This window comes from Alternaria arborescens, assembly GCF_004154835.1.
Source record: "Alternaria arborescens strain FERA 675 chromosome Unknown contig_39, whole genome shotgun sequence".
Taxonomy (NCBI): Eukaryota; Fungi; Ascomycota; class Dothideomycetes; order Pleosporales; family Pleosporaceae; genus Alternaria; species Alternaria arborescens.
The window spans coordinates 114,752-135,133 of NW_021167894.1; the positions used below are offsets into that span (position 1 = coordinate 114,752).

The following is a 20,382-nucleotide window of genomic DNA, read 5'->3' on the forward strand; positions in this document are numbered from 1 at the left end:
GAACTTGCAAGGAGCGCCCAGATTCATCCTTGGAAAGAGTGCGTGAGAGGTAGGATCATGCAGTGCGCGTGGAGCTCCGTCGGCCCATACTCGGAAGCGTCGACGCTCACGACGTCATCTTAGAAATCGAATGAGTACGCTTAACCGGCCCCAACAGTAACATCAACCTTCTATGAACAAATCGTTTACCATCACCTACACTTGATACTGATACTTCTGTTCCTTCCTCTTAGAACCCGCGATAATGGCTCACCACATCCTCCTCATTGGCGGCCACGGCAAAGTTGCCCAACTACTCACACCACTCCTTTTGGCCAAATCATGGAACGTGACCAGTATGATACGCACTGCTTCTCAACAATCTGCGATCGAGAAGCTGGGACAGGGACAGCCCGGAAAGTTGAACGTGCTGGTCAGTAGTGTGGCTGATGTCAAGAACGAAGGGGATGCGAAGAGCATCTTGGAGCAGGTCAAGCCTGATTGGGTTGTCTGGAGCGCTGGTAAGCATAGCACTCGACAAGAATACATGTATACTCACAACAATCAGGAGCCGGTGGCAAGGGCGGCGCGGAGATGACGTTTGCAGTCGACCGCGACGCAGCTATTGCATTCACAAAAGCCAGCATCCACACACCTTCTGTCAAGAAATTCTTGACCGTATCTTATCTCTCTTCTCGTCGTGGCCGCGCGCCCTGGTGGAACGACGAGGACTGGAAGGCGGCACAAAAGGTCAACACGGAGATCTTGCCGAACTACTTCAAAGCCAAGGTTGCAGCTGACGAGGTCCTCACTGTTCTTTCTCAGGATCGAGTAGCAAAGGAGGAAAAAGACGGTGTTCCCGCTAATGAGCGCTTCTGTGGAATCAGCTTGAGGCCTGGTACGCTGACAGAGGAACCGGCGGGCAAGGTGAAGATGGGAAAGATTGGAGCGGGTGGCAAGACGAGCCGTGCGACGGTTGCGGAGAGCGTGGTCGGTGTCTTGGAAGCTGAAGGGGTAAGGGGCTGGGTTGATGTTATCGATGGGGATGAAGGGATTAAGGAGGCAGTAGCAAAGTATGTCAAGGAGAGTCAGGACGCTGTTGAGGGCGAAGACCTCGGGGAGATGAAGGAGAGGGTTGAGAAGTTATGAGGGTGATCACTTTAATTCAAATTGGGCATGAGCCAGATGTTTAACAGCAAAGGGGAACAGAGTTTCTTGTTTCTTCTTATTGCTGTCTGACTACCAGATGTTGGATGCACGCGGAAGAGTGCCACGCTCAAGAAGTGAAGAACGATTTAGCTACGGGAGCTGATTTCTCTACACCATAATGCAGTAATAGAAAAGGGGTCTCAGTAATACAACGAGCGAGGCAGTTGCCGCCCAACGTGAGGAGTATCAATCGAGAGAGCAAGGGGTATGTACAATGTAGCTCCTCGAGGCACCAACTCCTAACGCCGCAGAACATGCATTACAGTTATAAACACTAGGAAAGTCGCATAAAAATGTGTAAGGATCTAGGTCGAAGGAAAAGAGGACCTTATGTTCCAGGTCCTGTCGATTTGGAGTGGTCTCCAGAATGGCCTGAGAATGGTCCTACGACAAACTCCGGTGTGGTGTCCATGTTCTGGCTAGGAGGGCCGCGGTACTCGCTTGAGTCGGGCGCTAGAATAGGATCAGTCGACTTGGTGTCTGGATGCACTTCGATGCCGTCCTGTGCCTCGAGGTCTTGCTTTGTCGCGTCGCGGCTGAACTTGATGGAGTCGTTGTCGCCATGACCGCGGTCGATTGGCGACCAACCAGCGACACTGCCAGCGACGATACCAGCCATGACAGTAGCCGGACCGAACGCAGAGTTTGAGCGGGACCTAGTACGACGGCGGCTGTTAGGTGTGGGAGGTGCTTGAGAACCGTCGTCCTGTGGGCCGTCGTTTGGAGTGCCAGGCAGAGAATGGCTGGAGCGAGACTTTGTGAAGATCTCCTTGGGATGTTGCACCTTGAACTTCATGGCACTGAGACGCCCACCACGTACTTTGCGGAGGAAAGCAAGCTCGTCGCGAATCTCCAACAGTCCCTGGTTCCATTGATATTCGTCATCGGAGATGGTAAGCTCGGGAGTTTGTTTGCGCCTGAAGAAGTCGGGGACACACTTCCGGACGAGCTCATCGGGAATCAAGCGAACAATGACACCGACGGGCAGAGAGAGGAAACCCAGGACTATCGAGTAACCCCACTGAGCACCGTTGAGTCTGGTCACCTTGAAGGCGACACCACCAACGAAGATGATCATCGTCTGACCACCAATCATGATAGCCAAGATGACGATGAAGAACCAGTTGTGGGTGATGCCCTCGAAAACATTGAACCGGTTATCGAGCCTGCGGTTGTTCAGTGCGTTGAAGATTTGCATCCAGACGAAGGTGTTGAAGACCAAGGCTGGCAGTTGCTCCCTCTCATGGTCGCTGTGGTAGCTGAGAATAGACTCGCCGGCAAAGTAGAGGATAAAGGTAACGACCAGCTGGTAAATTGCTTGACCGATGATCATCTTCCACATCCTCAGTGTGATAAGAGGAGCAGACTTCGGGTCAGGCTTCCGGTCAAGAAGGCTGCGTGTTGGGGGATCGGTTGCGAGGGCCAATGCGGCGAAGGTGTCCATGATGAGGTTGACCCAGAGCAGTTGAACAGCAGTTAGCACAGAGGTTTGGTCGTCGCTAGATACGGCAGAGACAAAGGTAAGCAGGACGGCGGTGATGTTGACAGTAATCTGGAACTGCAGGAACTTCTTGACAGCGTCGTTTACCGCGCGTCCCCAGAGTAGTGCCTTGACGATGGAAGCGAAGTTGTCGTCCATGAGAATAATGGCGGATGCCTCCTTTGCGACTTCTGTACCAGCAATACCCATGGAGAAACCGACGTCGGCTGTCTTTAGTGCTGGCGCATCGTTGGTTCCGTCACCAGTGACTGCAACAGTCTCGCCAAGCTCTTTGAGGCGCTTGACAAGCCTACGCTTGTCTTCCGGACTAGAGCGAGCGAGAACACACAGCTTGGGGATGACAGCGTCCATGTCTCGCTTTGAGAGCTTGCGGAAGGTAGGGCCCTCCATGACGACACCTCCAGGTACAAGAATTCCACAGTCTTCGGCGATGGCTTTGGCGGTAAGGACGTTGTCACCAGTGACCATGCGGACGTAGACGCCGGCATGCTGACAGTCTTTGACAGCTTCACGGACACTCTCTCGCAGAGGATCCTGAATACCGACAACGGCCAGGAAAGTCATCTTCTTGGATACGTCCTTGAAGACAGCTTGGCTCGGGTCATCCTCGTTCTTCGAAGACTCAGCAGGTGGCCAGCTCTCGAAATCACGGTAGATCAGGCCAATGGTTCGCAGAGACCGAGACGCATAGGTAGTGATGACTTGCTCGAGCGTCTCACGGTTGTCGCCTGTCATGGATGTTTCGACGAGCTCCTTGTTGGCGTCTGTGACGATCTTATCGCACATTCCAAGCAAGATCTCGGAAGCGCCCTTGACATACATGCGGTAGCGACCATCGTTGAGTTTTGCAACAGCTCCCGAGCACTTGATGGCCGAGTCGAAAGGAATAACCTGGACAATGTTGGCGTTGGACCGCTCCTGGGCAACATTGCCCATGCCGAGGAAGTCGCGTGCGAATCCGAGTAACGCGGTTTCAGTCTTGGAGCCGATGAAGGGATCAGGGCCTCCAGCCTCACCCTCGAAAGCGGTCGTGTTCTGGATGATTGATTGCAGTAGAACGTCCTTGACATCGCGGTTCAATGTCGCAACAAATTCGGGTGCCGAAACATCGTTGGGGTTCTCTACAGGCGACTCTGCCACATCTTTGCCCTTGCTGCCATCATCAAGTGGTGGTGCTGCCGCTTTGAGCTTGTGGTCCCCGAAGCGAAGAGCAGTGCCTAGAGAGCCAGCGACAACCGTCATTTTGTTCTGTGTCAATGTACCTGTCTTGTCGGAGCAAATGGTGGTTGCGTTTCCCATGGTTTCGCAAGACCGTAGCAGACGGACCAGGTTGTTGTCTTTCAACATGCGTGTCGTGGCAAACGCCAATGCAAGAGTGACGGCAAGCGGCAGACCCTCGGGTACGGCAACGACAATGACTGTGATGGCGACAATGAGAATGTTGAGGAAGTTCTGACCCTTTTCGGCAGGGGTATCGGGGCTGCCCTTCAGACGGACGAGGAACTCGATGAAGAGCACAACAAAGAGCAACAGGGCAGCTGCACCACCGAGCTTGGCGATGTACGTCGCAAGAACGTTCAGCTTGTTCTGGAGCGGAGTAACTTCGCTGTCCTCGCGCAGAGACATCATCGTCTTTCCGTAGCTGGAATGCACACCAGTAGCGGTAACCATGAAAGAACCAACACCTTCCGAGACCTTGGCGCCAGACAGAATGAACGGGTCGACCTTCTTGAGATTGTCGTGCCTCTCGATGGCCTTGAAGGCCTCCTCGCCAGACATTTTCTTGAGCAGGTCAGACTCTCCAGTAGCCGAAGACTCGTCGCACTTGATGCCGTGGCCTTGGATGAGAATACCATCCACGGGGATCATGTCACCAGGTTCCAGATTGACGACGTCTCCAACAAAGATGTCGTAGACTGAGATTTCGCGGGTCGTGCCTGAGCGAACCACCTTGATAGTTCTGTCTTCCTTCTTTTTGTTGAGCTTGACGAATTGCCGTTCCTTTTGCCAGTCGTTCGCCGCACCCACAACAACCACAATGACAATGGCGACAATAATGGCGACACCTTCGATCCACTCGACCGCAGGCTCGCCCGGCTCGTGCTCTACGCCAAAAGTTTGGTACAGTCCTAGGGCCAGCGAAATAACAGCAGCGCACGTAAGCAAGATCAGAACCTTGTCGTTGTAGGCCATCCAGGCTAGCTGGAAGATGTTCTTCGGTTTCCTCACTGGCAGACGGTTGTCACTAAAAATGCGCTTCCTGTCAGCAAAGGCATTCTCCTTGGAGCTGGCTGGGGCGCTGTCGGTGTGTGCAACTCCATTTGGAGACGACTTTTGCGGAGACTCTGTCCTGCTCGGAGTAGTAGCCTCGTCGAACGTCACGACACCGTCCAGTTGCTGCTCGTCGATGCTCAAACCGGCTCTGCGGTCGGACCGAAGACCTTTTTCTAATCCATCAAGGCCACCGAGAGCATGGAAAGCGGATAACTAGATGTTGTTAGGATATACATGAATGCGGTCCAAGCGTAGTTCTTACACTCTTGGGGTTGTAGAGCTTCGCCAGCTGTCCAGGCGAAAAGGCGAACTTGTTGTTCTCGACTTCAAAGTCAGCCTCAGTGCCCGGATCGGGTTTCAAAGCATCTTTGTCATTCATAATTTCAGTCGGTCCCAAATCTCCCTTTAGCGTATCGCCCTGTGATGATGGTACATATGTGCCCGAGCTATTGGATTCACCATTGTCGGTCGCCGAATCAACCGAGTTGCCTCGGGACCGGGCACCAGGGACGTTGAGCAAACCGGCGTTGCTGTTCCATGCCGTGACCGGTGAGCTGATGTTATGCGGGCTCGTGGGTCTGCTCTCCTTGCTATCGAACGAGTGCGCATTACGCAGTTCTTGCGACTGCTGCCCCGAGTGTGTAGGCGAGACATTGTCGGTATTAGAGTATGGTGCAGGTCTGTTGTTATCTTGAATGGCTCCTAGGGGGACCGAGTCGCCCATGGTATGGTCGTTGGTGGCAGATGTGTCGATGGTGATGGTCGGTGCCCGTGGCCTTGATGAAGCATTGCTCGCATCGGTGTTCGCCATTGCGGTAAACTGGCGCCCCTTCCAGGCAGCGGTGGAAGGCTGAGGGTGGGCTGTGCAGCAGGCAGGTGGGTGGTGGCCGTAAGCGTAGCAATGTCAGGTGGTGTGCACTTCCGGTGAGTGTGCTAGATTATGAGCAAGACCTCGTGCAGAGAGTACATGCAGGTTATAGAGGACGTCTGTGGTGGTAGAGGCGAGAGAGCGGCACTGCAGCCTTGGTCGTCGCGTTGTAAAGAGCGGAGGCGAGTACCTGGGAAGGAGTCGGTACCTACGTCGTCGTCTTAGCACTTTGTTGTAGTCGCAGCCGGCAAGAGCGATGTGGGCTTACCTGGGCACGCTGCGTCTGCGTCTGCGGCAAGGGCGATTGAGCGAAGGAATGGTTCGAAGAGCTGGATGCTATGGACTAGAGAGTGGCAGTGTTCTGGCTGCGCATACTCGTTCACGGTCGAGTGTGGCTATGGCAGCAGCTCGTGTCCCTGGGTGCTCGTAGAGACTAACAGGTGGCGAGACGACGCGACAATCACGCTGTTTGCTTAAGGAAAATGGCTGGCAATCTCAGATGCTGGCTTTCCAAAGAGCACAAGGCAAACAAGACCCCCAGCCAAGGCCATGGACCTTGTTGTGCCTTTGCGAAATACCCAAGACTTGCACTGCCCCGATGCCAACCTCGAACGCTAAGCCGTTTGCGTCGAGCGCTATTTCGCAAGCAGCATGGGTGCGGGACTCAAGCGGGACGGCCTCTAACCTAACCCCTCGAGTGCCAGCCTCCGTTTCACCCCACGATTAACCGGTTAACAACTGTCCTGGCCAAGTCCAGTCTGCATCTCCTGCACGCTGTCTCGAGCGGTGATGCGCCATGTGGCCATTCGCACAGCAACAGCCTGGCACGACCATCGTCAACCTCGCACAACCCAAACGGGTTGTCTTCCGTATGGCCAGTAGGTCACGGCCAAGGCACGCCTACCGCACCGTGTCTGAGCGCTATATCACAAGTGATTCATCGACGCAAATGCTAGAAAGCCCGCTCTCGCCTATAGCTACTCCTGTCTTCTTGGCCGTCCATCCGACTAATCGCAATGGCGCATCAACAAGACGCTTTATTTTTCCAGTGGCGGCCATGTGAAATTATTTTACCGCCTGCTCAGCCCCGACCCATCACCAGCTCCACCTGCCCTCGGCTTTGTTGGCTCTCGTCCATCTCGCCGCCCTCGTACCTGAAGATCCAAGATATGTATGGATAAAGGGATGCGTCAATTTCCGAGCGGCCAAGAGCTCCAGAAGCTTGGCTGTTCCGTGCCCATCACCCGCCCAGTCTTGATAAGTTTGTTTGCGTCATTGGCGCTGTGATTACCCTTATCGTCAACTTGGATCACCAGGCGCGTTGACCGTTACAATCCCCCGAGTTCAGCGTTCCATGGACCTGGTACCCTTGAACCATGTGCGCGAGAGCGTCATGCAGTAGCACATTCGAGCATCTGTATTTGCATCGCGATGAGAAGAGCAATCGCTTCACCTCAACATAAGCTTCTGACCTTGAGCTACAGTAGTAAGAGGCTTGCTGCATACAAGATCCTGACATGCTTTAGATGACCGCTTCTGCGACCTTGGCAGCCTACCCCACGACGCACAGCGTGTGCTGTCGGTCCGAAAAGGTTGTGGTGTCCAAGTTGTTCCGAAAGCAACTCACCCTTAAGCATCTGCGGTATTTTACGTTGATGAGCCAATAGACCAGCCGCGCTCCGTACTTTACTTGGACGTGTCTCCGTTGCTCTATTTACGTCATGGTATGAGTAGAGAAAAGGTGATATTTAAGGAAAGCGTTTGGTTTTGCTTGCTCGTTGATTCGCCCGTGGAGACAGCAGCGCTTAGTAGACGCCTGACGACCGTCTGCTGAGCCATCACTGCATGTCAGCAAGGTTGCTGTCCGAAAGGCCTCGGAATAGCTTCGCATAGTTGGGGAGAGCATGCACAACCCTATTTTGTCATGAGATGACATGCATGATTTTGGAGAGCTTTGGGAGAGGACAGGTCAAGGCGCTCATCTTCCTTTTTAGACCGAGGAGCGCCCTTGCGATGCTCGCCGACGTTTACGGGCGATGGTATATTTGCTAATTGTATGCATCGGTTGAGTTACTATTTATTGGTAGAATCTGTACATGCTTGCATGGGTGCTACCTTGGTTGAATCTCTTGGTTTGCTCCAGACAGTAAAGGAGCGTATATGATGTTTTATTACCTAGGTACTCTCTACACAGCATCTACGCAAGAAAGAGTAGCGAGATAGTGGGATTCGAGGGTACGCATAAGCCCTTAGAAGAACCAAGCAACGTCAAGACTGTTGGTCTCGCGTAGACGTTCCGGAGTCCGTCGTTCCTATGCGAACCATTCATCATGAAGCCTAGCCCAGACTAGTTAGCCCTGCGTCTGAGCTAGAGTACACAGCCTCTTGTGTCGCCTTCGGATTGCACACTTTGGAACGAGAAGGCGTAGTCTAGAGATTGATCGCCACCACGAATTTTCTCAACATTACACCTACCCGGAGCCTACCGCATGTACCCGTCACGACTAGGAGGCTGTGCAAGTGAGCGGTCGTAAGGAAACTGTGGCCTCATGTTTGCGACAGAATGATTTTTACTCTGATTCAGACGTGTGTTCGTCCAGACAAGATTGGGATGTGGCGACCGAGTGATGTGTTGATTTTTCTGGTAAGTTTCAAGATGTACGTAAGCAGACTGGTAAAATGCGGACATACGTTGTGCTATCTTGACATCAAGCTGATGATGTAAATACGTGACGCGAATATCTCCGTGATTTCAAGATACAGCAGACGCGATGTGTCAACTATATCACAATACAGTAATTTAGAGGACTGTGCTAGCACATGCAGAGACTTTGTCAGTATATATCAAGACTACCGGATAAGAAAGTTCTTGACTCATGTTCCTAACCTCAAATCCTATGGTTCAGACATTGCTCTCTCCTTTCATGCTTCTGACGTGGTCATGGTGCATATTGTCGTTTAAGTATTCATGTACTCTTTGACAAGGAGACAGCGATGTCCATGAATCTGCGCCATCCCATCAGACTTACACTTGCATCACACATCACATTTACTCACCAGATCATTCAGTGGAAATATGGGTCGCGTCATAGAAGAGCACAGTCATTTCGCTCTTATATTCGAATACTTCATTTGTCTCTAAAACCATCAAACCCACCCTCTTCCATGTCCTTCCGTTTGCTTTGGATACGTGCTCCTCAAGCCATGGCAGCAGTGGTCTCAGCAGGAGTAGCAGTGGTCTCAACAGGAGCTGCAGCTGGGTCTTCTGCCGCGGGAGTCTCTTCAGCGGGTGGTGCTTCAGCGGGTGGTGCTTCAGCGGGAGCTTCCGCTGCTGGTGCCTCTGCCGCTGGGGTCTCAGCAGGCGGCGTCTCTGCTGGTGCTTCGGCAGCAGGCGTCTCGGCAGGAGGAGCTTCGGCAGCAGGAGGAGCTTCGGCAGCAGGAGGAGCTTCGGCAGCAGGAGGTGTCGCAGGAGGTGCCGCAGCTGGGTCCTCGGGAGGTGCAGGTACGAAGCTATAGTACAGTCAGTGTCTGGTTCATCGAGACCACATCATATCCGGCGAGAAAACTCACGCAGCAGTATCCAAAGCCAGCTTTCCGGCAGTTCCACCCACAACATCAGTGCCGTCAGTGCTCGATTGACTCTGCTGGCTCAATTTAACATAGTCGGCCAATTGCTGCGCATTCGCAGGGTTGACCATCATGACCTGGCCCTCCTGGCAATGTGGTCCGGTAGCACAGTACAGAAACATGGGGTCGGCACTAGTAACAGGCATGTTGAAGGTTCCAACATCTGTCTGGCCGTCCTGGAAGGGAATGTGACCGCTGTGGATACCGCCTTCCATGGGCGTGCATGCTGTATCGGCCGTCGACTGCGTGACGGTGTGGTTGCCGTTGGAAAACTGGAACTGGATGATATCGCCGACTGCTGCAGTAACGGTGTTGGGGATGAAGGTATCTTGTGGGCCACCGACGATTACGGGAATGATTTGGTTGGCGCGACGAAGAGGGTTGGCTTGTTCGGTCAGTATAGTCCAAGCGAAGAGATGGAAGATGACATACACTTGACGCTAGGCAGTCTGTTGACGGTCCTGAATGCCGGACCTGGAAGTGCACTTGCCGTGGCAACAAGAGCGAGAGAGAAGATGGTAGACTTCATTGTGTAATAGCAAATAGCTCAATCTACAAAAGGTATCGAAGGCGTTAAAGGACTGACAACCGTTCAACGGTAGACGGAAGAATCGAAAGTAAATATTATGTAAAGACCGTTCTACGGTTATCGTAGTTAAAGAGCGAAGCGAAGAAACGAAGGGTAGGAAGCTTGAATAGCGCAGGAAAAGACATACGAGTACCTAGCCTCATATACCTAGGTACACTTGTCTCTACGCTCGGCTTCGTCCGCGCGCTTGAATCAACTCTCATCCTCCTCTATCCACCCTGAATCTTGCCTACGTATCTCACCTCCTGCGATAATACCTCAAACATCGAAAATGGCCTGAGGTTCTGTAGGGCTACCACAAAGCAACCTATAGCGCACGGCGGTGTGGATACCTAAGCTGTAAGACCACAGCGGCCAAGCTGTCGCATTGTTGCACGTCGCCTAAACGATGTTTGACAGCCTTGTTTGCCAAGAGCCAGTACGGTAGATGTGCATGGGTGGTGGCGTAGTATGCCGTTTGAAGATGAGTGGGGCGAGGAGTGCCGAGTTGCCTCATGATCGTTTGGAAACCTGAAGTGCCTTACCATGCGCGGCGCTTAGACTTGACAAGGCAGAAGCGGGTAAACGGCAGGGTATATTTTGGTACTGGATGAACGCATATCCTGAAGAAGTAATGGTGCGTCGATGATGTGAGTTGATGACCTCGGGAGGATGGACGGTTGGTGGTCGGACGATGAGCCTGCGTTGACATGGATTGAAGTAGAAGAGCGCATTATAACCCCGAAGCGGTGGACGTAGAGTCCGCAGTAAAATACCTAGGTAGATGCCTTCTCCTCCAGAACTACAGGTCATGCCGTCCCAGATGGGAGATCTCCGGGCCTCGGTATGTGGAGGCGTGGAGCCAGGAACGTACCCACACGATCGCATTATTCACAAAAAGCAGTAGTCATGCAGTCCAGCCAAGCCGGACATGAGTTGTTTGGCGGCGGAGATGCGAAGACCGCGGCACCGCGGGTCCATGTCATTCATTCTAGCTACTCCTTGCCTCCAAGATACCGGTAGACGACTGAAAAGTCTTTGCCTTTGCAGTTCTCGGCCTTTTCGCACGCATCGTAAAGCGCTCTCGCGGGCTCCCCTAAAGCGAGCTTGACACCCGCCTCGTCGGCAGCCTTGAGCGCAAGCTTGAGATCCTTGCTAGCCAGACCGATGCCAAAGCCCCCTTCATAGCCTCTGCTTGCAGGCGAACCCTCGATGACTCCGGGAACGGGATTGTTAACCTCACTAGGCCAGCATTTACCGGTAGCCGTGTTGATCATACCAGCTAGCGCCTTTGGATCTAGACCCCACTTCACACCCATGCTCATGGCTTCTGCAGTTGCAATGTTGTTGAGCGCGAGAAGGTAGTTGTTGGCAAGTTTCCCCTTAAGACCCGCACCAGGCCCACCGAGATGTACCACTCTCCGGCCCATCATTGACAGTACTTTGGTGGCTCCTTCGACGGCCTCTGGCGGCGCACCGATCATGAAGGTGAGCGTGCCAGCCTGCGCCCCAACGACACCCCCGGACATGGGCGCATCGATGAATTTGCCCTGACCAGTAGAATGGGCAGCTTCCGCCACCTCGCCCGAGGTCATGGGGTCGATGGTCGAGCAGTCGATGAAGAAACGCTCTTTGTTGACGGAGCTGTCTGACAGAAGAGTTGCCGGCTCCAGCATCTCCTTGAAGACTGCCTTTACATGCTTTGGCTCCGGCAGCGAAGTGACAATGGTTTCCTGAGGCCGTCAGTACAAGCATTCGAAGCTGCAACGACAACATGTATGAGTGGAGAGCATCAGAGGATTGGCTATAATATTTGTGTAATCAGAATAAGGGTCGAAGACCCCCAACTTAGATCATTGATAGAACAATTAATTCATCATAAAGCGGTGGGAGGAAATGAGATGTACGTACGGCTTTCTCGGCAACCTCTCGAACGTTTTCAGCCACGCGCACGCCTTGTGGGTGCTCGTCGAGGAACTGCTTCGTGGCTGCGGTGTTTACATCGTGCACGAAGAGCGTGTCTTCAGCGGGTATCTTTGCTCTGAGGTTTTTCGCCATGGGGTATCCTATCTGACTGTTAGGCTGGGTAGTCATGTGAGCGCCGTGGTACTAACCCATGCGTCCCAGTCCTATGAATCCCCATGTCGCTTGCAGACTGTGGGAGCTTGAGAAGCACCGTGTCTGGCGGGCCGTAGGTACTGATCTCCGCAGAGGCGAAGCTAGTACCGAGACTGTCCGCATCGTGATATGAGGAGGAGGGTGAGCTGTTGGTTGGGGTTGGCGACGTATTGCGGAGAGCGGTTGGAAGCGGTCTCCGCACCCACGGACTGCGTTCAACCGAGGTCGCGGTCCATCGGTGCAGCCGTGGAAACAGCACCGCTGCGTCGGGCTAGCTGCTGCTGGGTGGGCATTGTGAATGGTGTGACCCGACTCCGGTGCTGGAGCTGGACTTGCGTGAGGTTTGAAAGTAAAGATGGGGTGGGACAGAGAAAATTACACGCTGGCGGAAAAGTAAATCCGGCCGAAGCGCGCTAACTCGAAGCTGTCGGGGCGTGATACTGCTTGTATCATTTATGAAATTTGTGCATTCTGGCAGACTGCTAATTATATAGGGGCTGGAGTAAGAGTGTGTGACGCAACAAGGGAGATGTGTCAACGCTTACCGCCGACGATAGGTCGTCTGGAGAAACTCGAGCTCGTTCAATGCAGACGTATATGCCTGGCTGTCACCTTGCTTACCGGATTAGTCCTGCAACATGTTGGTTTCCTCCTCCGGGAACTTCTCAAAGTCTCGGAACTCTTGCAACTCCTCTGGAAACTCCTTCTCCCACACTGCCACGTCGATCTGCGCCCGGTACTCGGCCAAATGGTCACGCATAGCGGCAATCTTTTGCTTGTGCTGCGCTATCTCATCATCCTTCTGACGCATCGTCTTCTCGTAATCGGTCTTCTGCAGATTCTTGCGGGAAGCCAACTCTTTCGCCTGGATCTGGGTATAATTTGTCATGTTTTTGGCGTACTGAGCATTTGCCTCCCAGACCTTTTCCCGGTCGACTTGTGAGAGCTTGGCCAACCTTAGACTTGACATACTGGCACCAGCCTGACCGATGCTGAAACCGCCGGCGAAGTAGTATGCGCGGGCAAGGCGAGCGAGAAGCATTTCAGCAACAGGGCCGATAGCCTCTTCGGTGATGAGACATACAGTGAAGTTGCGCATGTTGGTTGGAAGAAAGTTCTTCCAGGTCGCGCAAACGTACTTGGTAAACAAGAACAGCCAGCTCGTGCTAGCCAGGGAGTCGTGTTGCTTCTTGCGCTGGGTTCCTTTGATCGCGTAGCCGACATACTGAAGGAAGGGGATGTGTGTCTTGTTCTCCTTTTTCGCTTCATCGGCAAGACGGTTCAGCGCGCACGAGAAGCCCAGTAGCACCCGCTTCTTTCCACTGTCGACGTTTCCCTTGCTACCCTCAATGAAATGGCGCCGTCCGCTGTCGGTGTCCGCAAGAAGCTAGTTCTGATCTGCTTGATGATCGATCAAATACGCCTGGTATTCAGTATACGATGTGTCAAGCGCGTTCGCGTACTGCAGAGCAACCAAAGCAATATCGTTTGCCTGACGAATGCTAAGTGCCTCTTTCTTCATACCCACCGTCATCTGATGTAAGTAGACGGTTGCCTGAGTGTCGCTACGGTCCCCGTACGATTGGACAATCTTGCCTAGACCGATATCGCCTTTGCAGGTGGCGTTCACGTCCCCACTGCAGATGGCCTTGAGGATGGCCGGCTCTGCTGTAGACAATACTTCGTCCGCGTAATATATCCAATTGTCGATATCACAATCTTTGATGAATGTGTTTTTTGTGCGCTTCTCGTCCTCGTATGCGGCTTGGACCAGGGGCAGCCAGCCATCCTCATCAAGCTTGAGTGCCAGCCGACTGTACAGAGAGTGATCAACCTAGCATGGTATGCAATGTCAGTGGAAGAAGAAGACAAACGGACACTGCGAAGGATACGTTGTAGTCCGACTGAGGTCTGCATGGATAGAACACGTAGCGAATACTTTCACGGCTCGTGTTCGAAAGCACAACTTAAGGATATAAGTTTCCTCGTAGGTCTCACGTCACTTCAGAATAGGGAGCTTACCTGATCCTGTTCCTTCTCATCTCCCGCACCTATTGGCACATGGAACCCGGCAGTGGTCAGGACCGGCTGAGGGGGAGGAGCATAGTCACCCGAGGGTGGAGCTTGCTGGCGAAACCCACTGTCATCCATGTTGTGTGGCCTACAAGTCAGTGTTTGCGCTATATTGTCTAGCGATACACGTACTTTGGTATCTGAGAGAAAGCCAGGTCGATGAGAGGATCGATGAGAGATTACCACAGGTGAGAGCAACGTAGAGTATTGGTAAGTCAAGACGGAGACTTGCATAACATTGTTTGACTTGGCGATATTCGCGCGTCTGCCTAGATATGTAGAGCCGCTCGCTTGACCGCGACGAGTGTTTGCATTCACTATTTAAGAGTAAGTCAGAAAACTCTGGAGCCCCGTGACTCTGTCCGCTAGTTCATTTGTGTGTTTTATCGCTTTTCTTTCTCCACACTCAGCTATATCCCCTCATCCCGCATCTTGTACTCCTCCACCTCGATTTACGGCCCCTGGCTACGCCAACCACGATGGCGGACCGCGTGCACTTGTTCGCGAACTTCAAACATAGCATCGATCCGGTCAGGCAAGAACTTGCGACTCGCGCTCTTCGCTATGAACCCACAGACACTGAGCGGGCGCTTGATTAGACGCGGGATAGCCAGATCGCTGCTATACGCGGTTCCGCCACTGAACATCTCGAGATGAAAAAGTCCAGCGCTCGTCTCTCAAAAGCAGCCAAGCTCATCCAGAGGTTCAGTGAAGCGAAAGCCAAGCATGCTCAAGACTTGAAGACAGCACTAGATGAGCAGAAAGAACAACTTGGGCGCAGTCATGCTGCAGAGCTCGAGGAAGTGAAGAAGAAGTGAGCAATCGCGAGATCCAATGTTACAATTTACTAAAAGCGCCACGGACATATCCGAGAGCTTGATACATACAAGAAGCAAGCCGAAGCACGGTACGATCAGCTATAGCATGCGCGTAGGGTTGCCCAGGATGCAGACGACGTGATCGACACCATGGAGCGCACTATCGCCGAGGCAAAGGCCGTTGTTACGAAGCAGCGTGACCTCATTCAGCAGCTTCGTCAGGCTTCACTCTGATCGTACTGAGTATGACTTCTCATGAGAGGGCAGCAAACTCACGACAGGGCAACATAGGTCGCTGGAGATTGGGCAGCAAATGATCCCTGTAGACAATAATCACGTAGACAATACATCACGATGTAACCTTAAAGAATTACCAGTGAATGTGTTGACGAAAACCATTCTTGAACTAAAACGTATACGCCGTAAGTACCTTGACTCAGTACGCCGTGATCCTTCCGCAATGCAGTCCATTGCAGTGAATCGAGACAGTAATACATGAATCGAGAAGATGAATGATGAGAGATGCCCTTGGCCCTTTGACCCCATACTCATCGACATCGAGCCCGCAACCCAGAATGACAGATAGCAGACAGCAGACAGCAGATACAGAAACCATGAGCCGCAGTTCCGCGTACAAATCACGCAAGTATTAAAAGAGAGTAGAAAGGAACAGAAAGCGGCCGCAAAAACCTGTATATCGCACACAAAGATAAGAACAAGCCTGGACTAAAGGCAGGGTAGTCGTACAAGTACGAGTCATGTCGTCATAAGTCATTTCGAGCAGAAAGGTCGTGAAGTCGTTATCTGGAGTAGGGCTTGTTCATAAGAGCAATCTCACGCGCTACAGTTGCCCACTCCAGGTCGCGGCGAAGAGGCTCGTTGCGTCGTTGGCGCTGGTACTCTTCCCACTTGAGTAGTTCGTAGGTGAATCGAAGGTGAGGTTGGATTATAACATTAAGTCGTCGCGCCCGGACAAAGCAGCTAAGGGACGTCAGTTATGGTCGGAAAAGAGCTCGCAGTTTGCTTACTAGGCACGAGGAAAAGACAAGCCCAGCTCATTCATAACTTCCGCGATGCAGATGGTCGCAGAGCGTGATACGCCCACTCGGCAATGTACCAACGTTGCGCCTCCCTCTTGCTTCCCTGCTTCTACAAGATGTCAGTAGAGAACCCTTACCATGAGCTGCAACACATACCAATGAACTTGAGACAGCGCTCAAACTCGCCCCAGAGAGGGTCTACACCATTGTCTTGGACTCGGTCGATCATCAAAAAGTTCTCTGCAGGCCAATCGAGCTTCTTCGTGACGTCCTCCGGCCAGGAAAGCGCTTCTCCGACGCTCAGGATGCGTGTGATGCCGATAGCGCGGAGGAGCTCCGGGTTGTTGGCATGTCCAAGGTTGCCAAGATACATGTATGGCAAGATACGGCTGGGTAGGCTTCCATCAAGCTTCGACAGCCAGCGTGGTTCTGAGATGTTCAGAATACTCTGGTTGAAGCGAGGAGACTCCTGGAGGATCCGGGGCTGTATCGCCGTCAGGAGCGCAACGTCCGAGGGGTATGCAAAGAAGTTGCGGCCTTTCTCGCGATGCATCTGAATCCAAGCATCGTGAACAGGCAGGCCTTCGGCATACATAAAGTAGGCCAAAGCAAGAAGAGTCGTTTCGGTATAGCCGTCTGTGCAGTGTATCAGGAACTTGCGCGGCGCCGCAATGTCGTCCATCTCTATGGCCTCGTCTTCTTCTTCTCGTCTGCGCTTCGACCGCCGAACCTCTTGCGGGTTCGCTAGCTCATACATCCACTTGCACATATCCATAAGACCATCGACTTCACCGTGCGCCCACGTAGGAGGCATGATGCTTCCTGACGATGGGAACTCCATGTGCAGGGTAGATCTGCGGTGGACCCGCTCAAGACCCATTCGCAGAGCCCGTAGTGAGCGTGATTCAGGTACATGTGCAAGATCGGTCGCTTCGATGAGCATGTCATAAGCGTCTTCGCCCGCACAGTCTGGATGCAGTGCCTGATCAGGCGTAGGCCCTAAGAAAACATTGTTGCTGATCTCGGTTGCTTTTGACATTGCGCTCATCTCATATCGCTCCCAGTAGAAGAAATCAGCAACCTCTCCCGTCATGTCACCTGCAGAGTTAATAGCAACAAGCTTTGGGTATTTCTCTTGCATAGACGCGAAAGGATCTGATAGCATGAACGTGTTGAACAAGCAATGCGGAAATCCATTTCTCGCTTCGTACTGCCTCTGAGCCAGGGAAATCTTCTGAGCCAGCGCAACGGTGTCTTGCGGATTGGTTTTGTGATCGCCGTAAACAATAATGTCCGAAACCATGGCCAATTTACAAGCCTGGATTTGGAAGTTGCGCACAGAAAAGCCATCCTTTGGGTCACACTCCATGAATCTGGGTGTGTCGGAAGACACAGATTCCAGTAGTTCGTCTGGTGCAACTGCGCCCTTTAGCTTGGAGGACGACAGGTTTCCACCAGTCTTGACAACGGTAATGCTGCGGATGCACCTGGGAACCTTTCGGCCGCTTCTGCGACGAGACGAGAAGAAGGCAAGCTGGATCTGATTTTCGGAATGGAGACCGTGCATCCATGGGAATACCTGGTCGGGGTTCGGCAGCGGCTGGGTTGCAGTGTGCTCCAAGGCCTCTGCCATGCGATCCGCCGTGATGGTGTACACGGGCGGGTCATCCGAGTACAACGAGCAGTAAGCATCTGGCGGGTATGTGATGGATGACTGCTCAATGAGGCTGTCTTGCCGCGGCGGCGATGCTGGGGGAGTTGCGGGCAGTCCGCCGGGGGAGCATTCTGGGATGTGCTTGTTGGGAATAGCAGTCGGCGTACCACGAGAAGAGGTGTTGAGCGACAGGTGCGGTGGAGGTGTCGAAGAACGACCGAGCATAGAAGGATATCTGGCGACAGCAGCGGCCATGTTGACAAGTCCAAGGCCTGGGGTTGAGATGGAGCGAAGGCGCGTAACGTGGGAGGAGGGCGAGAAGTCAATTGGCAGGTCCTCTGTAGTAGCAATGGCCCTTCCCAATCAGAGAGATGCAGCGGAGGGGTCAGGAGACTACCAGAGCACAGCAGGAGTGACAGGAGTAGTCTGTCGGGCAATTGATAAGTACGCGGCGTCTTAAGCTTCGGGCGTGGGACCTACGTGTTGAAAGTTTGGGTAAGACGGCGCGTTAGTTGTTGAGTTGATCAACAGCCGGGGCCAGAGAGGTAAGCACGAAGCCGTGGAGAAGTCGCGGCCCTTTGCGGAAGAGTGAATCTAAAGCGCGGCGGTAGTCATGCTGCGATGAGGGGAATGGGATGAATTGGATTAAACGAGCAGGAAGAAAGAAACATGGAGGGGCGAGGGGCGTCGATGGAGGTTGTAGCCACAGGAATGATATGGGCGTCTCTAGTGGTTCCCCGCTATCTCACCATCCCAAGCACTCGACAAGGCGCCGTTTTAATTCACCCAGCCCGGCTTCATGGTGCAGCCACCATGCAACGCTTGCTCCATGGCCGGCTGTGGTTGGCTGGGGCAGACTGCACTGCACGACGGGCAGCCGAAATAGCAGTTTCGGCTTCGTGACAGCCGCTGGGATTCGGCAGCATCACGGCGCAGTTGTTGCAAGGGCGATAAGGATGCCAATGGGTGGGTCTCACGGACCTCGCAAGGATGCGTGCGGAGATATGGCAGACGCACTGTGCGCGCTGCATGCTCTACTGGCAGCTATAGTGAGCAAGTGCCCGCTAACAAGGACGACGCCGGCTGCGTGGAATCGGGCTGGCTGTTAGTGCGCCATTCGCATGCGGATCCAGCATCATGCCCCACCGCCGTGCAGCTCAGCAATTGCCACCCAACACGCGAGCTCAAGTCTGGAGCTTCATCGAGCCTTTGTCGATCGACCCCGCGTCTTTTGGCTCTGGAGCCGCCCAAGCATACTAGAGTCTGGAGCCTCCTAATTGCTGTCAAACGACCAGCTGCAGTCTACATGACATGCTAACCATCATCGTTCGTCGGCCATACCGCACCGTGTCCACTGCGCAACCCCGCATCTCCATGTCGCTCCTTATCGCTTCTGCAACGACACCAGGACTAGGTGTCTTTGTTAGTTCAGTAGTTCCGAGCAAACCCAAGTCGTGAGGTGTAAGCCCCAACGCATGTTGACGTACGAGGAGAAAATTGTTCTCTCGCACGCACTATCAAAGTGTTACTAATGGTGTGTGGATTGGATTTGTAGATTGAATTCTTGGGTTGCGTCAATTTAGTAGCTCATTTGCAAGACTGCAATGCTCGCGTGCCCACCATCCGCTTGCTACACATAATCACTCAGTGCTCCTGTTCAACCATGCCGCCCAACTCCTCGCATAACGCCAGTATCAAAGCTCGTATTCATAGCATAGGTCGTCGAGAAGCGCATCGCTCCTACGGCGTCCTTGCTGCAGTTTGCGCCCAACGCGCTAATACCCATCCTCATACATCAAGCTCGGCCCTAGAATTCAGTATCTCATCGACGATCGAGCGCTGAACAGCTATCCTGTCCTTGTCGCTTGCATCCTGTTCCCGCAGCAGTACCGCCAGTACTTCGATCGGCGGGTCAAGGTCGAGCCGTTGCGCTCGCTTCCAGCGCTTCAACCGAGCGATTCCGGTACATGGCTACAAGCGCATATCTTGTTAGCGCATGATTACAACGTCGAGGACTTCATATCATAGATGGGCGGGGACTCGGAACTTACGCCATAATGCGCGCTCATGTCAAACTCCCTCAGTATCTTGTCGTGCAGGCTCAGACCTCCCTGGTGCGTCCGCGGTGCAAGCCTTTGCTTCTCCTTTATGGTCCAGTACTTCTTGATCGCTGCATCTGATATGCGCCGTGCTCTGTCCTCGTCTGGTGTGCTCTCCACCTCTTGCGCCTTGACCTCCTGTTCTGTTTGCTCGATGATCGCAGCTTCCGTTGTTGTCGGCTCAGTATTTGAGATGTCGGAAACTTCTGGCTTGATGTCTTTCAGCTTCGCCTCGAGTATGTTCTTCTTTGCGCCTTGCGATTTGACGCCAGCCTTTGTGACCCTGTTTGTCGTGCCGTGGAATGCGAGAGTCGACTGCTGCGACTTGGCAGCGGGGGCGGATGCTTTGCGTCTGGGAGCCATTTTGGAGTATTTGCGATCGATAATGGGCAGTTGTCGGTTGCTCAACGTCGTGATAGTCGCTTGCGATGATGGGGTGGTTGGGTTCAGTGACCTCATTCGATTTGCTTGGCGCTGATCAGGGTCGCATTCATTGGTTGCTGCAGTGATACGCGAGATCGCGCAGACATGTGATCTCGCATCAATCTCCCCAC

General features: G+C 53.2%; 9 protein-coding genes across 9 annotated transcripts; 3 read left to right on the forward strand and 6 right to left on the reverse strand.

Moving 5' to 3' along the window:
• Positions 1 to 244: 244 nt before the first annotated feature.
• On the forward strand, positions 245 to 1,128 carry AA0111_g10779 (hypothetical protein; the record flags this gene model as incomplete). Its single annotated transcript, XM_028644569.1, has 2 exons — positions 245 to 500; positions 548 to 1,128. 2 exons carry the CDS (start codon positions 245 to 247, stop codon positions 1,126 to 1,128), a joined length of 837 nt encoding a protein of 278 aa, XP_028501658.1.
• A 388-nt stretch (positions 1,129 to 1,516) lies between these two features.
• Positions 1,517 to 5,774, reverse strand: AA0111_g10780 (Calcium-transporting ATPase 2; the record flags this gene model as incomplete). The annotated part of the gene is made up of 2 exons (XM_028644571.1): positions 1,517 to 5,176; positions 5,226 to 5,774. 2 exons carry the CDS (start codon positions 5,772 to 5,774, stop codon positions 1,517 to 1,519), a joined length of 4,209 nt encoding a protein of 1,402 aa, XP_028501637.1.
• A 3,254-nt stretch (positions 5,775 to 9,028) lies between these two features.
• Positions 9,029 to 9,987, reverse strand: AA0111_g10781 (hypothetical protein; the record flags this gene model as incomplete). The annotated part of the gene is made up of 3 exons (XM_028644572.1): positions 9,029 to 9,341; positions 9,402 to 9,843; positions 9,891 to 9,987. The coding sequence occupies 3 exons, from the start codon at positions 9,985 to 9,987 to the stop codon at positions 9,029 to 9,031; spliced, it is 852 nt and encodes a 283-aa protein (XP_028501636.1).
• Positions 9,988 to 11,021: 1,034 nt separating this feature from the next.
• On the reverse strand, positions 11,022 to 12,267 carry AA0111_g10782 (hypothetical protein; the record flags this gene model as incomplete). Its single annotated transcript, XM_028644573.1, has 3 exons — positions 11,022 to 11,759; positions 11,938 to 12,092; positions 12,141 to 12,267. 3 exons carry the CDS (start codon positions 12,265 to 12,267, stop codon positions 11,022 to 11,024), a joined length of 1,020 nt encoding a protein of 339 aa, XP_028501673.1.
• A 502-nt stretch (positions 12,268 to 12,769) lies between these two features.
• On the reverse strand, positions 12,770 to 14,295 carry AA0111_g10783 (hypothetical protein; the record flags this gene model as incomplete). The annotated part of the gene is made up of 3 exons (XM_028644574.1): positions 12,770 to 13,511; positions 13,566 to 13,978; positions 14,167 to 14,295. 3 exons carry the CDS (start codon positions 14,293 to 14,295, stop codon positions 12,770 to 12,772), a joined length of 1,284 nt encoding a protein of 427 aa, XP_028501672.1.
• A 575-nt stretch (positions 14,296 to 14,870) lies between these two features.
• On the forward strand, positions 14,871 to 15,269 carry AA0111_g10784 (hypothetical protein; the record flags this gene model as incomplete). Its single annotated transcript, XM_028644575.1, has 2 exons — positions 14,871 to 15,031; positions 15,152 to 15,269. The coding sequence occupies 2 exons, from the start codon at positions 14,871 to 14,873 to the stop codon at positions 15,267 to 15,269; spliced, it is 279 nt and encodes a 92-aa protein (XP_028501669.1).
• A 566-nt stretch (positions 15,270 to 15,835) lies between these two features.
• On the reverse strand, positions 15,836 to 17,984 carry AA0111_g10785 (hypothetical protein; the record flags this gene model as incomplete). Its single annotated transcript, XM_028644576.1, has 3 exons — positions 15,836 to 16,016; positions 16,064 to 16,184; positions 16,232 to 17,984. 3 exons carry the CDS (start codon positions 17,982 to 17,984, stop codon positions 15,836 to 15,838), a joined length of 2,055 nt encoding a protein of 684 aa, XP_028501668.1.
• An 882-nt stretch (positions 17,985 to 18,866) lies between these two features.
• Positions 18,867 to 18,989, forward strand: AA0111_g10786 (hypothetical protein; the record flags this gene model as incomplete). The annotated part of the gene is made up of 1 exon (XM_028644577.1): positions 18,867 to 18,989. The coding sequence occupies one exon, from the start codon at positions 18,867 to 18,869 to the stop codon at positions 18,987 to 18,989; it is 123 nt and encodes a 40-aa protein (XP_028501671.1).
• A 528-nt stretch (positions 18,990 to 19,517) lies between these two features.
• On the reverse strand, positions 19,518 to 20,191 carry AA0111_g10787 (hypothetical protein; the record flags this gene model as incomplete). The annotated part of the gene is made up of 2 exons (XM_028644578.1): positions 19,518 to 19,700; positions 19,781 to 20,191. 2 exons carry the CDS (start codon positions 20,189 to 20,191, stop codon positions 19,518 to 19,520), a joined length of 594 nt encoding a protein of 197 aa, XP_028501670.1.
• Positions 20,192 to 20,382: the final 191 nt, after the last annotated feature.